General features: G+C 39.7%; 1 protein-coding gene across 5 annotated transcripts in view; it reads left to right on the forward strand.

The window, feature by feature from the left end:
* LOC127421521 (gamma-aminobutyric acid type B receptor subunit 1-like) overlaps nucleotides 1–17,957 on the forward strand; it is a 205,767-nt gene that overhangs the window by 44,811 nt on the left and 142,999 nt on the right. For all 5 annotated transcript variants that reach the window (XR_007894007.1, XM_051664611.1, XM_051664612.1 and 2 more), the window contains exons 3-6: nucleotides 10,835–10,899; nucleotides 11,008–11,146; nucleotides 11,294–11,479; nucleotides 11,578–11,595. Coding sequence is in view for 4 of the 5 variants with exons in the window: in XM_051664611.1 (XP_051520571.1) it covers nucleotides 10,835–10,899; nucleotides 11,008–11,146; nucleotides 11,294–11,479; nucleotides 11,578–11,595 (408 nt within the window). In the remaining variant the exon portion in view is untranslated. The remainder of the gene's footprint in view (nucleotides 1–10,834; nucleotides 10,900–11,007; nucleotides 11,147–11,293; nucleotides 11,480–11,577; nucleotides 11,596–17,957) is intronic.

The following is a 17,957-nucleotide window of genomic DNA, read 5'->3' on the forward strand; positions in this document are numbered from 1 at the left end:
AAGTCAAAATATATTCAAATATAATGCGTCACGCAGGTATTTGTGGAAAAAATCATTTTTCTGTTTTTGACTGTAAATTATCAGGCAACCCATTTTTTTTACAATTTTTTTACTTACAAAAAAACAATTAAAAAAAATATTTTTCTTTAAAAGTGAATGTATTTATAGTCACGTGACGTCATGCGAGGTTCTGACGTGTCAACGGTGAGCTCTGCGCACCGTTTTTTTTTTTTTTTTTTTCTGGGGGGAGTTCGGGGTTTGTTTGTTGCTCTAATGTTGGAATGTGGGCTTTTTTAATTGTATTTTTGACATACAATCTATTTTTTCAAATATGTCAAAATGTCAAATGTTAATATGAGTGGATTGTCTCTCTCCATGTGGAATGTGAATGGGTTGGGGCACCCCATAAAAAGAAGGAAGGTTGTTTTTCTTCTGAAACGTAAGAAATATGATATAGTGTTTCTTCAAGAAACACATCTCTCCCCGCAGGAAGCTAAAAAATTTGGAAAGATATGGGGTGGACATTTTTTCTTTAGTGCTGGCTCAAGTAAGACCAAGGGAGTCATTATATTGATTAATAAACATTTACAATTCAAATGTCTCAAACAGAGTAAAGATAAATTAGGGAGAATCATTATTGTTTTAGCAGAAATTCAGGGGCAAAGGTTAATTTTGGCTAATATTTACGCACCTAACACTGATGATCAGGGCTTTTTTATAGATCTTGAAGGGATGTTACAAGCTGCTGGCACCCCTCATGATATAATTTTGGGAGGAGACTTTAATCTTTTGATGGATTCAGTCCTTGATCATAGTGAAGCAAAAAATGTGTAAACCCCCTAGAGCAACACTGACGCTTCACAGGATGTGTAAAAATCTTGGTCTTACAGATATTTGGAGACTTTTGAACCCATCTGGTAAGGACTATAATTTTTTTCATCAGTCCATAAGATTTATTCTATAATAGATTATTTTTATATCTAAATCCCTCATTTCATCTGTTGTTGATTGCTCTATTGGAAACATCTTAGTCTCAGATCACGCCCTGGTGAGTTTAGTGGTGTTGCCACATACGGAGAAAAATAAATCATTTAGTTGACGCTTTAATGTATCCCTTTTGCAAAATCTTGAATTCCAATAAATGCTAAAGTCTGAAATCAATGTTTATATGGAGACCAACTGGTCCTCAGTATCCTCTGTGGGCGTGGCTTGGGAGGCACTTAAGGCAGTTCTTAGGGGTCGGATCATATAGTATGCCTCATTCATCAGAAAATCCAAAGCACGAGAACTCGTGGAGTTGGAAGGGAATATTAAAAGTGCCGAGGCAGAGCTGAAGTGCCGAATTTTGTATGATGGCGAGAATTGACCTGATTTAAATACAGATATAATACTATTTTGTCACGGAAGGTGGAGTTTTGGCTATTCAGGGCAAGACAGTCATACTTTGAGTCGGGGGAAAAAGCAGGGAAGCTTTTGGCTAGATAAATAAAGCAGAGAGAGTCTTTTTCTACCATTCCCTCAGTGAAATCTGCTGGTGGTGAAATATTTACCTCAGTCATTGATATTAATAATGCCTTTAAATAATTCTATCTTGATCTCTATAGTTCTACGTCTTCATCTACTGATGAAGATATTAGAAACTTTGTGGAACCATTAAAACTCCTTAAATTGACGACTGAGCAAAAAAATTCTCTTGATTCTGAGATAACCTTGGAGGAGCTTGGCGAGATAATTAAGGCCTTGCAAGGCTCCGGGGCCAAACGGCTTTGCCGTTTTAGATCTTATGCTACAGAACTGGCTCCACTTTTGTTAGAAGTTTATACAGAATCATTAAAGAATGGAAAGCTTCTCCCAACCATGACACAAGCCTGGATCAGTCTGATTCTTAAAAAGGACAAAGATCCAAGCGAGTGTAAGAGTTACCATCCAATTTCCCTGATCCAGCTAGACGTAAAAATATTGGCTAACCGATTAAGTTATGACAACTTTTATACATATAGATCAGGTGGGGTTTATTTGGGGCCGCAGCTCTTCTGATAACATTAGGTGTTTCATCAATATCATGTGGTCAGTGGTGAATGATCAGTCTCCGGTCGCTGCCATCTCACTTGATGCTGAAAAGGCCTTCGATATGGTAGAATGGGATTATCTTTTTAACATTTTGGAAATATACGGGTTCAGGAATACTTTTATTGGATGGATTAAGTTACTTTATAGACACCCAGTAGCGGCGGTACAAACAAATGGATTAATTTCAGATTATTTTACTTTGGATAGGGCCACCCGGCAGGGTTGCCCTCTTTCCCCATTAATGTTCTGTCTTGCCCTGGGACCATTAGCAGCCGCGATAAGAAAGGAGGATGATTTTCCAGGTGTGGTGGCGGGAGGTATGGCGCATAAGCTTTTGCTTTACACAGATGATATTTTATTATTCATCTCCGACCCCACTAGATCAATGCCTTGCCTCCACAGAATTATGAATTGCTTTTCTAAGTTCTCAGGATTCAGAGTTCATTTGTCTAAATCCGAAGCTTTGGCTCTGACAGCATACTGCTCAGTAACGGCTTTTCAGCTGGGCATTAAGTATTTGGGCATTTTATTCCCAGCAAATTTGTGTGATTTAGTTAGAGTTAATATTGACCCCTTAATAAAAAGGTTTCCGAGCGATGTGGGCAGGTGGGCTTCATTACATTTATCTATGATTGGGAAGGTTAATGTTATTAAAATGAATTGTATTCCAAAATTCATCTACCTGCTACAATCTCTCCCTGTAGATGTCCCCTTCTCTAAGCAATTTGATAGCATAGCGAAGTCCTTCATTTGGAATGGCAAACGTCCCAGATTACATTTCAATAAGTTACATAGGCCGATTGACAAAGGTTGGCTAGGCCACAGACATTTGGCTCATTGTTTCGCTTCCACCTGAGAGAGCCCCTCCCTGGTTTGTATTGAATAGGAAGTTCTTGCTCCTATTTTACCATTGCAAAGCCTCTATTAAACTAACCAGAGAAGTTAAGTTACACTCCGTCAACTCGCATTTGTACACGGTATGGACAAAAGTATCCAGAGTGTTTAATTCAGACATTTATTTAAATGTTACCTCCAGCATATCACTGAACCCAAAATTATGTATTGATAAGTCCCCATTCTGCTGGTCAGAGTGGATTGTGAGGGAGGTTAATACACTCGTGACCTATATGAGAGTGGTGGGTTGAGATCCTTTGAAAATATGGTTCAACATTTTAGGATTCCCAGATCTCAGTTCTTTAGGTATTTACAGCTGTGCCACCTGCTCTGTAAATTTTTAGGGAGTAGCATACATCCCCCTAAAGCGGCAGATACTCTAGAAGTGGTGATTACTGCTTTTGGAAAAGGTCATGAGGCATCAGTGTATTACTCCCTGCTAATTCAGAGTCTGGGGGACGGAGCTTCAACTTCTCTCAAGAGATTATGGGAGAAAGATTTAAACTTGGTACTGGAGGAGGGAGTGTGGGCTAGGATTCTAAAAAAAAGTCAAGTCTACATCTAGAGATGCAAGGGTGCATCTGATGCAATTTAAGAATTTACATTGATTCTATTGGACCCCCTCTAGATTGTATAGGCTTGGACTTAAAGACACACCTACCTGCTGGCGATGCCAATCAGAAGACGGGGGACACAACCCATGTTTTTGGGGGGTGTGTTAAGATCCAAGAATTTTGGTTGAGGGTTCAGAGCTTTATGTGTGACATATTGGACACTCAAATTTCATTTTGCCCCAGACTCTGTATCTTAGGCGATGGGGTGGCCATTAATATTGGGGATAGACATTTAAAAAGTTGGGTCCTAGCCGGAGTTATGATCGGCAGATGGATCATCCTCAGGGGATGGAAGTCGGCTGGGGCACCCTCGTTTCGAGAGTGGTGCGGCGAGATGGGTGGGGTGGCGGCATTCGAGGAGGAGATTTATAAAAGGCTGGGAAAATGGGATTTGTTTCACAGGAAGTGGGGTGGATATTTGGCTTTTTTGGAGGGTTCTTGGGGAGGGGCAGTGGAGAGGGATTTGTAGTTTAGATGTGTATGTGCATTCTTGTTGTTTTTTGAAGGTATACTTTTTTATGTTTTTTATTTTATTTTTTTATTTTCTAATTGTTTGTGATCACTGTAGTGCATGTTTGTGTCTTGGGGGTGGGGGTGGGGGGGTTGCTTAATGTATATAATTTGATTCCGTATTTTATGTTGTGTTTGTCTGTTTTATGAATGGAATCAATATACATTTTTAATATCAAAAAAGTATATATTGCAATACTGTAAAATTACTTATATCATCCTGTAAAGTATAATATAATTTCCCACCAGTTATGGTAAGGTAACTTACATTTAACTAAATAACATTTAACTGATTTTACTGTAACGTTGTTTTCTTCTTTTTCTGTTAAAATAAAAAAATCAAATAAAAAAATAGTAATAATTACTGTAATGGTGTGTGTGTTTGTGTGTATGCATTTCAAGGGATTTATATGTTTCTGTGTTAGTGTGCATCCATCTGGTATGTATATAGTCGCTTTCTCTGGCGTGAGAGCCAGTGTGTTTATATTCTGGGTGTGAATAAGGTCTTAGTCACTGGTCACATCAGTCAGCATCTGGGATTAAATTTTTCCTCACGTCCTGCTCTAATTGCATCCTTCCTATCTCAAATATTACAAGCTTAGCTAGTCTGCTTTGCTATAGCTAAATGGCCAATGAATGCATCAACACTATTAGATATCTGACAGCTATAATAAGTACATAAACACTCACATATATAATCCCCTCATGAATAACAGTCCCATTCTATGGCCTTTTAAACAGCAAAACGTGCTTGTAGAATTCCTCTTGTCACAGAATATCTCCTGATCTGTCATCATAATACTTTTGGCCACATACACACTGCTTTTTATGAGGTACGACAACTGCATTTACATGTCAGAGTGGAACATAATGGAACAGAATGCACAATGCAGGGGTCTTGTTTTTAAAAGAACTATTTTTAACATGACACATTGTTTCAATAAAGCAGCACTCATGGTGTGAGATGCTGAAAAACAACCAAACGCAATGTAACAGCCAATGACATTTGTCTGTATTGGAACATATACCATCAATTAAACATATATATGGAGTCTGACAGTAATTGTCTTGAATTTTATTGTTGAAGGCAGTTAATTTGATGACAGTTGCATGACGCAAATCTCGTCATTGGCACAATACGCATGATCTGTCTGCATGCAGACTATTTTTTCTAGAGTCTTTGTGTGTTGTGGACGCACATGCATGGACCGCGACCGTATGGTCTCGCGGTCAAAAGAGTATACTTTGAAAGGCTGAGCACTTGACTGTGCATGAGATGGATGAGCACATGAAAAAATGAGCCTTTATAGTTGAACTAAAACCCACTGATTCATCCCATGTAAATCATTGCCGTAAAAAAAAAAAAAAAAAAAATTTAAAAGTGCATGGACTAAAATTTGTGTTTGTTGCGCTGACATACAGTTGTTTGTGTTCCCTCACAATAAGTTTTGTGTTCCTTTGTAGTGGCTTTATTATGAAAATATATCATGGTTTTAAAACAGTAACCATATTTTAACCATGATGATATTTGGAGTAAAATCATAATAGGAAAATAAAGGAAAACCAAAACTATAGTAATGAAAATCATAATCATTCTGACAAACAAAATAGTTACTACAGTCATGGTTACTGCAGTTTTATTAAAGAAAAACTAATGTTAATTTTTGGAAGGGCATGTTTTTTTTTAAACTATAGTTTATAATCATGGTGTTACTATAGTAAAACTGTAGAAACCATGTCTTTTTCTGCAGAGTAAGCATAGCTTTGTTTTTCCTGAATTATTACTAGGATTTTACTATATGGTTTACTATGGTTAAAATATGGTTACTGTAATAAAACCATGATACATTTTGTGGTTATGGTTTTACTACATTAAATTAAAAGTTCAACCATGGTTACTATACCTAAACCATGGTTAATGTTGATAAGGGATGGATAAAGCTATTACAAGGGACCCCAAAATAATTGCGAGGGAACGCAAAATTACTGTGAGGGAACGCAATTTTATTTTTATTTTTTTCATTTTATCAGTTTAGCAATTCGAAAAATAAATAAATAAATAAATTACTGAGTGCAAATCTAGCTAAACTCTCTAGTCGGCCTTACTAATTGAATAGTTGGTACTTGGACTGACCCCAACCCTACAGAAAAGAATCAAGCACTCAGATTAAGGAGTAACAACCATATTTTACTGCAGTGCTTACTTGGCCTTTTTGAATACAGTTTGCAGTCACAAAAAATGCCAGAATACAAATTTTTCTGTACAGACTTGAAATTTCAATCAACTATAGAGTCTCTTCAAGGCTACTAACAACTAGTCAATGGCAGGATTAGAATTTCACAATGCTGCTCAAGTTTTTCACCTGTAAATATACACTCACACATGGAATTACTGTAATACACACATACACACATGTATGCAAAGCACACACACTTATGCTGGTCTCTCCTACTCCTGGGCACAAGGTCTGGTGATGACTGTAATTAGCTGCTGACACTGTAGATGAACCGGGCCATAATAACAGGCTACGGCAACGGCACCCTTTCTTTCTGACAGTAAATCCCTGGCAGAATCGTTAGCCCGAGGGAGATGCAGACATTTACGCAGATTAGAGGCTTGAATGACTGAAATATAATGGAACAGATTTTACTTGTATTATACAAGGCTACATTTGTAGTCTTGACTCTGCCAGCCCCTGTGAAAGGCAGTTTTAGCTCTGCGTGGGTTTTCTGCGAACTAGGGCATATTATATATAGCCTTCTTATTCAGTTATAGTGGCAGAAACGGCAAATTGTAGGGGATAAACGACCCAAGCCATTGGTTCAATGGATTTAAGAAACATCAGAGGCTTCCATCATAGCTGTCAGTCACCATCACTTCAGCTGCTAGCCTAATGCTGGATCACGTTTTAAACTAAAGGAAGAGGGCTCCACCTACTGGTAAAAATGAGTATTGCAGTTGTTTTCTCCAAAACCTGTTCATGAAACATGAGCAGAACTAATTTCTGTGCAAATTGTCCTTACATGAATCAAAATCAATGTGACAATTTGTGTAGGTATGGTTTTACACAGAAATGTATTCTACTCATCTTTCATGAAGAAGGTCCTATGCTCGGAATAGCATACTGTAAAACCATACTACCGTTACTATTTCTGAAGAGTATAGTGTTTATGCTGTGTAGTATGTATAGTATGCAAATGTAATAGTATGCACAGTATGCATGGAAAATAGGTACAGCAATCCACGATCAGTGATGGGCACAAATTCATGAAAATGGTTTTAAAATAAAAATACAAAATACTATGTGGAAAAAAATTATCGAAATAAAATACAGTATTTTGTATCTGGAAAATACACAAAATACATGTAAAATTGGCAATTCAATGAAGAATTACTATTAGGCTGAAATCTATCTGGACCTATTCTCAATGCAAAGAACATTTTGGTGTACAACTGCTTAGAAACTTTTGTTTTCATTTCTCCTAACTCTTCAATCAATTAAAGACAATTATATATAAAGTTGGTACATGATTACAAACTTATGTAGTGCAAAATGCCACACAGCAGACATTTCTAAACTTATTTCTGTCCAGGTTATACTGCAGACTGCTATTACTTGTGGCGAACCCTATTAAATAAATCACGTGTAAAACAGTGGGTACTTTTCTTGCTATCTAGCAAGGAGTAATGCTTAACACACTTGACTAGCTAGCTAGTAAATACACAAGCAGTTGCTAACACCAACAACCGATTAGCTAGCAAGACTGACTAGCTAATGCTAATGTCCAGTGCTAGTGCTAATGCTATTTTCCCCTTGCCAGTGCTCTTTTATTCCTTCATGTTAACTGAAGGCAAATCTGAATGATGTTCCATTTTAGCTTGCTAGCTAACGATCTAGCTAAGGATAGCTAGTGAACTCGCTAGACTAGTGTAATGGTAGCCAGCTGGTACGTGCTGTGCAGTGTGTATAAACCTCACTCCCCTGGCATCAAGAGGTGCACTAGCGAATAATGTTAGAGGCTGTAGCCTTTAGCCTCCTCGGTAGCGCAGCTGCCTCCCATGCCAGAGACACTGGTTCGAATCTCGCTCAGAGTGGGTCGAGCAGGACCAGTTACTCTAGCTCACTAGCTGGCTGCTAACTAGTTTTGAGTTCCTCACCGTTGACATGTATCGCATTGGCTGGCAAGAAATATCATAGCTACCTTAATATTTTTATGGAAATTAAATAACAATTGCCAGCAATTATTATGTTTTCTGCAACAAGTAGAATCGACCATCACATCCTCACCTTATCTTATGCTGCATTCCATTCAACTCGGCAAGTCAGATTTTCCAACTTTCTACTAGGAAAAGTGCAATGGAACGCCACTTCAAGTAGGAATTCTAACAGGGAAACTCGTGTGGAAAGTTTCAACACATATGCCCTTCAAGTGGAGTTGGAAATATCATAATTATGAGTTCTGAGCACAAGAATGACTGTATTAATGAGTGGGAAACTCGGAATTCTAGATGAGAGTTTCAGAGTTGGGATGTTGGAAGGGGCATGTTGCAAATGAGAAGATTATGAAAAATTATTTCAACTTCTGTAATTTATTTGAATAATATTAATGTTATATATGACAGTCAACTAATGACTCACCCTTCATAGTTTGTTTTAAGCAAATTAATAAATAATATGCTAGATACCATGCATTAATAAATCATATATGTCATTTATAAGTGATGCAGGTTTATTCACTAACGTTTATTCACCAGTACAGCAGAAAAAGGGCTTTTGCTGTCGTTCATAATTGTTTAAGTTTGGCTTTTTCCGTATTTTGTTTCTCGCATGAATGCGTGACATGTTGTTGTAACAAATGCCCGACTTGGAGGTAAGAGCTTCCTAGGTGCACTTGAAGGTAACCGAGATGCAGGTGCATGACGTCACACAAACATGTCGGCACAAGGGGAGATATAGTACAAAGTAAGTGATTCACTTTTATTAAGTAATATCGATAAATGAGTCAAAGTTCCTACATTACATGATATTAAAGCTTGTTTAACAAATGCCTGCAGAAACAGGTTTATAAAACATATTATATTTTATTCTCTTTTGATATCCGTACACCTGCAGCACAAATGCTAGCATTGCAGCATTGTTTATCAATTGGGTTGCTAGAAAATGTCTCTGGAGACAGTCGAACAGCTGCTAAGCTAACGAGAGCATTGCAGTTTTGTTTCTGGCAATGGAATGCCTTTATGGTCAGAGATTGGAGATATCAAGTAGGAATATCCCACATCCGAGTTGAGTGGAACGCAGCATGGCTCCATATCTCCATGCAGGAATTCAGAAAATTCGCCCACCCAATGCTAGATGGATCCATTTTCTCTGACATCTGCAGCTCGCATGCATGAAATTTGGGGTTGGGGGCATGCCAGAACTAGTTGATACAGGAAATCAGCAGCTTAACAAAGAGGTTGACTTTTATGTATTTTGAAAATACAAAAATATATAAAACTTAATTATATTTAAATACAAATTACACGTGATTTTTTCCAGACTTAAAAATACAAAGAACAAAATAGTATTTTGTATTTCATATACTGCCCATCCCTGTCCACATTGCAGTGTGCTCGACTTGTTTTGACCATTTCTAATGTGATGAATTGGAAGTAATTTTATCTGCAATTTACCATCTTTGTCTTGACTCATTATGTGATCAGACTGCCAAACGCTGATACGTTTTTGGGTGATTCTCACAAAACTTGTCAAAACAATGGCCTGGTCCTATTTTACACCAAAATTAAAAGTGACAAATAAGAAATTATAATTAGAAGATATATGAAGCCAATATTTAGGGCTATTAAGAATTTTTACATTGTGGCATTATTTTCACAATTCATAAAACCCCCAATTCTCATTACCGCAATGTGAAAAAATTTATATTTCATTTAAATGGTAAAGTATTTAAATATATTAGTCATATTTTTTTTCTTTGCAAAAAAAAAATTGTACTGCAACATATTTTTACTGTGATATACACTCACACTATGGTCCTAATAAAGTGCCTGACGTAGTCTTCTGCTGTTGTAGCCCATTTGCCTCAAGGTTTGACATGTTGTGCATTCTGAGATGCTATTCTGCTCACTACAATTGTACAGAGGAGTTATCTGAGTTACTGTAGCCTTTCAGTCAGCTCGAACCAGTCTGGCCATTCTCCATTGACCCCTCTCATCAACAAGGTGTTTTCGTCCATAGAACTGCCGCTCGCACCATTCTCTTTACACTCTAGAGACTGTTGTGCGTGAAAATCCCAGGAGATCAGCAGTTACAGAAATACTCAAACCAGCCCGTCTGGCACCAACAATCATGCCACTGTGGAAATCACTGAGATAAAATTATTTTCCCCATTCTGATGGTTGATGTGATTATTAACTGAAGCTCCTGACCAGTATATGCATGACTGTATACATTACACTGCTGCCTCACGATTGGCTGATTAGATAATCGCATGAATAAGTATGTGTACAGGTATTCCTAATGAAGTTTTCGTGAGTATAGTCATTTAGTGTTATTATAATGATAAACGGTAATGAGAATTATTTTGAAAAAATGAATAGATGTCCACACACTGATATTACAGCTCAAACTACTTACTGGCAGTAAGTAGTATGCTAATATTTCAACTGAAAGGGACAGAAAGGGCAGAGGCTGTTCTCACACATCACTTTGCTTTTTTGATAATCTTAAATTTTTTCCTATCAGGTTGTGCTATCATTCGTCCGCCAAGAGATGGAGGGATAAGATACAGGGGTCTGACTCAAGAGCAGGTGTGTAGCTTTTGTGTTTTTAAATGTCAGTTTGTGTGTGTGTCTCTGTGGGTTTAGGGGAGTGCTTGTGGATTATAACAGTGCTCTCACTTTCTCTTTACACTGCAGATCCGTAGCGTTCAGGTATTGCCAGTGGATTATGAGATTGAGTACATCTGCAGAGGGAACAGAGTGATTGTGGGGCCAAAGGTCAGGAAGTGTCTCCCTGACGGCACCTGGACTGACCTCAACCAGCGCAGCAGATGTTGTAGGTTTAAATAAATCTGTATTATCTTCAGGTCTTCTCTCTCTTTCTGTCATGCTCTCTTGCACCCATGCACACACACACACACACACACACACAGGTTGTATGAAAACAAGCAGGATTAATTAACAAAAATGATTTGTTCCTCAGTACTGCCATGTCCGAGAGTGTGGACGTCTCTAGAGAATGGGCGAGTGACTGTGCATCCTCCCGGCCCAGCGGTGGAGGACACCATACTTCACTACAGCTGTCTGGAGGGCTTCATACTGGTGGGCAGAAACAGCACACACTGCACTAAACTGGGCAAGTGGGACTCACCCAAACCCGTCTGCCACTGTGAGTATCAGTGTGTACTTCCAGTTTCAGAAAGCATTTTATGATAATTATTTGTAATTTTGGTGTTCTCTTTCTCTCATGTCTTGCATCTCATGAAGATGACAGACATTATACAGGTAAGATCATTTTTGTAATTTTTCTCATTTCTTTTTATATTTAACCCTTAAATGCATGGTAATTTTCCCAAACACACTTACATATTCGGGTCTTTATAGACCTGGCACTTACATCAATCAAAAATGGATGTACAAAATGCCCAGATATTGTACAATTTTACAAATATATTTAAAACCATTAGAAAACAATAAAATATATTTTGATATATTTCGATGTTTTATTTTTCATAAATTAAAGAGATACTGCAACAAGGACAAATCAAGAACAGGATTCATTATTTTCACACTGAAATTTCATGAGATGCAACTGGCTGTCAAACACATATTGAGCTACACATAACACATAATCTACACATGTGTAATGCATGTGTAACTTACAGTGCATCCGGAAAGTATTCACAGCGCTTCACTTTTTCCACATTTTGTTATGTTACAGCCTTATTCCAAAATGGAGTAAATTCATTATTTCCTCAAAATTCTACAAACAATACCCCATAATGACAATGTGAAAGTTTGTTTGAAATCTTTGCAAATGTATAAAAAATAAAAAAATAAAAAAAAAAAAAATCACATGTACATAAGTAATCACAGCCTTTGCTCAATACTTTGTTGAAGCACCTTTGGCACCAATTACAGCCTCAAGTCTTTTTGAGTATGATGCTACAAGCTTGGCACACCTAGTTTTGGGCGGTTTCTCCCATTCTTCTTTGCAGGACCTCTCAAGCTCCTTCATCTTGGACTCAAGATGGCACCGAGTATGGCTGCTGTGTTGCGAGCTCCGATACAACATTGTAGTGTTTTGTTTGTTTTGTTCACAATTCTTATGTTTTTTGTCTTGGATGTTGTCTGCCTTATTGTCTATGAAAGACAAACACTTTTGGACATTGGTTCAGCAATTTCACACCGTAAACCGGACTTCAAATTCCTCAATGCCGACCCATTGTTTACAAACACGCAAGCGGAGCCCCTACCCACTATTCTACTGGCAAATGTTCAGTCTCTGGATAACAAGCTCTGCGAGCTGAAAGCGCGGATCTCTTTCCAACGAGAGACGAGGGACTGCTGCATTATCTGCCTTACGGAAACTTGGATGTCTGCGGAGATTCCAGACTCAGCCATTGAACCCGCGGGGTTCTCCGTGCACCGAGTGGACAGAGTGAAAGACCTCTCAGGTAAAAGCAGAGGTGGTGGAGTATGTTTTATGATCAACAAATCCTGGTGTGATCAGAGGAACGTACATTCTATCAAGTCTTTCTGCTCTCCTGATCTGGAATTCCTCATGCTTCTGTGTCGACCATTCTGGCTACCGAGGGAATTCACAGCGGTCATTATCACTGCTGTGTACATCCCCCCACAAGCCGACACAGACCGAGCACTCAAGGATCTGTATGGGAGTATAAGTGAGCAGGAAACCGCGCACCCTGAGGCCGCGTTCATTGTGACCGGGGAGTTTAATAAAGCCAGTTTAAAATCAGTCGCACCAAAATACCACCAGCACATTAGTTTCAACACACGAGGGGACCGGGTTTTGGACCATTGCTACTCTCCCTTCCGGGATGGCTACAGATCCCTCCCCCATCCACCATTTGGCAAATTGGACCACTCTTCCATTGTGCTTCTGCCCGCTTACAGGCAGAAACTGAAACAGGAAGCACCCACCCTAAGAACGATCCAGTGCTGGTCGGACCAATCAGATTCTACGCTACAAGACTGTTTTGATCACACGGACTGGGAGATGTTCCGGTCCGCCTGTGATGATGACATCGAGCTTTACGCTGATAGCGTAATGAGTTTCATCAAAAAGTGCGTGGAGGACATGGTTCCGACCAGAACAATACGGATCTATCCGAATCAGAAACCATGGATAAATAATGATGTTCGCGCGGCAATTAATGTGCGAACCTCCGCTTAAACAAGCCAGTTATGCCCTCTGAAAAACTATCAGAACCGCAAAACGCCAGTATAGGAGCAAGATTGAAGGACAGTTTAACACCACCAACTCTAGAAGCATGTGGCAGGGAATTAACATCATCACGGACTTTAAAGGGAATAAAACTCCACCACGAACACCGCTGCCTCTCTCCCGGATGAGCTAAATACTTTTTATGCTCGTTTTGAGGAAAATAACACCACCCTCGCGGAGAGAGCTCTCGCGGCTGAAGCTACAGAGGTAAGTTCACTCTCCGTCTCTGTAGTGGATGTAATTCGTCCTTCCGACGGGTGAATATCCGCAAAGCCGTGGGCCCAGACGGCATTCCGGGCCGTGTCATCAGAGCGTGTGCGAACCACCATTGTGCCTGTTCCAAAGCAATCAAAAATAACTTGCTTAAATGACTGGCGTCCTGTTGCTCTGACCCCCATCATCAGCAAATGCTTTGAGAGACTAATCAGAGATTACATCTGCTCTGTGCTGCCTCTCTCTCTTGACCCGTTGCAGTTTGCTTACCGCAACAACCGCTCCACTGATGATGCCATTGCATCTACAATACACACTGCTCTCTCCCACCTGGAAAAAAAGAACACTTATGTGAGAATGCTGTGTGTAGACTATAGCTCAGCATTCAACACCATAGTGCCCTCCAAGCTTGATGAGAAACTCCGGGCTCTGGGCTTAAACAGTTCGCCTGTCAAGCAGACGCCAGGTGGTTAGAATAGGCAGCAACATCTCCTCATCACTAACCCTCAACTCTGGAGCCCCACAGGGCTGTGTTCTCAGCCCACTACGTATTCCTTGTACACACATGACTGTGTGGCAACACATAGCTCCAATGCCATCATTAAGTTTGCTGATGACACGACGGTGGTAGGTCTGATCACTGACAATGATGAAACAGCCTACAGAGAGGAGGTGCACACTCTGACACACTGGAGTCAGGAGCACAACCTCTCCCTCAATGTCAGTAAGACAAAGGAGCTTGTGGTGGACTTCAGAAGAAAAGACAGAGAACACAGTCCCATCACCATCAACGGAGCACCAGTGGAGAGAGTCAGCAGCTTCAAGTTCCTGGGTGTCCACATCACTGAGGAACTCACATGGTCCATCCACACTGAAGTCGTTGTGAAGAAGGCTCATCAGCGCCTCTTCTTCCTGAGACGGCTGAGGAAGTTTGGAATGAACCGCCACATCCTCACACGGTTCTACACCTGCACTGTAGAGAGCATCCTGACTGGCTGCATCTCCGCCTGGTATGGCAATAGCACCTCCCACAACCGCAAAGCACTGCAAGGGGTGGTGCGAACTGCCAGACACATCATCGGAGGTGAGCTTCCCTCCCTCCAGGAAATATATACAAGGCGGTGTGTGAAAAAAGCTCGGAGGATCATCAGAGACTCCAACCACCCGAGCCATGGGCTGTTCTCACTGCTACCATCAGGCAGGCGGTATCGCAGCATCAGGACCCGCACCAGCCGACTCCATGACAGCTTCTTCCCCCAAGCAATCAGACTTCTGAACTCTTGATCTCCCACGATCAAAATACATCAGCACTGCACTTTATTACCCTTACTCTTATATCTCACACCGGACTGTCATAAATTATATTACTATTATATTATATTCTCTCTTAACAACTGATTATCAACCAACAGCCTGAATGTCAATACAGTACAATACTGTACATTCTATATTTACTACTATATGTACTTTTTTATATATTTTTATTTTTTATTTTTATTGAATAATGTGTATCTATATAGTGCATATTGTATACTGTACAGTGTATGTTATTATTTGTATATTGTTGAGTGTAATTGTGTATATCAGATGTTTAAATTGTGCTGTGTTAATTGATGTTATTGTAAATTGGTACTGTCACGACTGCTATGTTGATTGGAACTGCACCCAAGAATTTCACACACCATTGCACTTGTGTATATGGCTGTGTGACAATAAAGTGATTTTATTTGATTTGATTTGAGGTTGGATGGGGAGCGTCAGTGCACAGCCATTTTCAGATCTCTCCAGAGATGTTCAATCGGGTTCAAGTCTTGGCTCTGGCTGGGCCACTCAAGGACATTCACAGAGTTGTCCCGTAGCCACTCCTTTGTTATCTTGGCTGTGTGCTTAGGGTCGTTGTCCTGTTGGAAGATGAACCTTCGCCCAGTCTGAGGTCCAAAGCGCTCTGGAGCAGGTTTTCATCAAGGATGTCTCTGTACATTGCTGCATTCATCTTTCCCTCGATCCTGACTAGTCTCCCAGTTCCTAACACTGAAAAACATCCCCACAGCATGATGCTGCCACCACCATGCTTCACTGTAGGGATGGTATTGGCCAGATGATGAGCGGTTTCCTGCCATTCAGGCCAAAGAGTTCAATCTTTGTTTCATCAGACCAGAGAATTTTGTTTCTCATGGTCTGAGAGTCCTTCAGGTGCCTTTTGGCAAACTCCAGGCGGGCTGTCATGTGCCTTTTACTGAGGAGTGGCTTCCGTCTGGGCACTCCACCATACAGGCCTGATTGGTGGAGTGCTGCAGAGATGGTTGTTCTTCTGGAAGGTTCTTGGTCACCTCCCTGACTAAGGCCCTTCTCCCCCGATCGCTCAGTTTGGCCAGGTGGCCAGCTCTAGGAAGAGTCCTGGTGGTTCCAAACTTCTTCCATTTACGGATGATGGAGGCCACTGTGCTCATTGGGACCTTCAATGCTGCAGAAATTTTTCTGTACCCTTCCCCAGATCTGTGCCTCGATACAATCCTGTCTCGGAGGTCTACAGACAATTCCTTGGACTTTATGGCTTGGTTTGTGCTCTGACATGCACTGTTAACTGTGGGACCTTATATAGACAGGGGTGCCCTAACCAAATCATGTCCAATCAACTGAATTTACCACAGGTGGACTCCAATCAAGTTGTAGAAACATCTCAAGGATGATCAGTGGAAACAGGATGCACCTGAGCTCAATTTTGAGTGTCATGGCAAAGGCTGTGAATACTTATGTACATGTGATTTTTTTTTTTTCATTTTTATTTTTAATAAATTTGCAAAGATTTCAAACAAACTCCTTTCACGTTGTCATTATGGGGTATTGTTTGTAGAATTTTGAGGAAAATAATTAATTTAATCCATTTTGGAATAGGGCTGTAACATAACAAAATGTGGAAAAAGTGAAGCGCTGTGAATACTTTCTGGATGCACTGTATGTGTAGCTTATGTGTATCTTATGTGTATTTTCACAGGCACTTGTTGAGTCTAAATAGATGCACAACTTTCATTATTTCAGAAGTACACCCAAATGACAATAGTCATATCATACCGTTCATGTGTTGTACTTGATAAAAGTTTACGTCGATGTTGTTTCTTCATCAAATAGCAATGTCAAATGTAAATCAAATCAATCACTGAAACAACAGCGCCACATTGAGTAAGAAATTGCATGTATATTATGTATGTGTATACACATATAAAATACTGATAATTCACCATTGTTGATAATTCTTTGTTACACAGAAAGTCAACATGATCTAGTTTTTATTTGTATGAATATAGTACTCATTTCTCTTGTAAGACACAAAGAAATAGATATGCAAAAAAGTTACACTATTTATAAGAGATAGATTGAGGAATACCAAACAGGTGTGGGCACATCTTACTAAAAATGGATGAGATACAGGAGGTGGAATGAGGTCCTGGGTCTCTAAAGATCCGAGGTATGCGTTTAAGGGTTTATGCAAAGTCAGTTAGTGCATTTACAGGTGCATCTCAATAAATTAGAATGTCATGGAAAAGTTCATTTATTTCAGTAATTCAACTCAAATTGTGAAACTCGTGTATTAAATAAATTCAATGCACACAGACTGAAGTAGTTTAAGTCTTTTGTTCTTTTAATTGTGATGATTTTGGCTCACATTTAACAAAAACCCACCAATTCACTATCTCAACAAATTAGAATATGGTGACATGCCAATCAGCTAATCAACTCAAAAAACATGCAAAGTTTTCCTGAGCCTTCAAAATGGTCTCTCAGTTTGGTTCACTAGGCTACACAATCATGGGGAAGACTGCTGATCTGACAGTTGTCCAGAAGACAATCATTGACACCCTTCACAAGGAGGGTAAGCCACAAACATTCATTGCCAAAGAAGCTGGCTGTTCACAAAGTGCTGTATCCAAGAATGTTAAAGTTGAGTGGAAGGAAAAAGTGTGGAAGAAAAAGATGCACAACCAACTGAGAGAACTGCAGCCTTATGAGGATTGTCAAGCAAAATCGATTCAAGAATTTGGGTGAACTTCACAAGGAATGGACTGAGGCTGGGGTCAAGGCATCAAGAGCCACCACACACAGACATGTCAAGGAATTTGGCTACAGTTGTCGTATTCCTCTTGTTAAGCCACTCCTGAACCACAGACAACGTCAGAGGCATCTTACC

The sequence above is a fragment of the Myxocyprinus asiaticus genome, chromosome 30 (genome assembly GCF_019703515.2).
Source record: "Myxocyprinus asiaticus isolate MX2 ecotype Aquarium Trade chromosome 30, UBuf_Myxa_2, whole genome shotgun sequence".
Classification (NCBI taxonomy): domain Eukaryota; kingdom Metazoa; phylum Chordata; class Actinopteri; order Cypriniformes; family Catostomidae; genus Myxocyprinus; species Myxocyprinus asiaticus.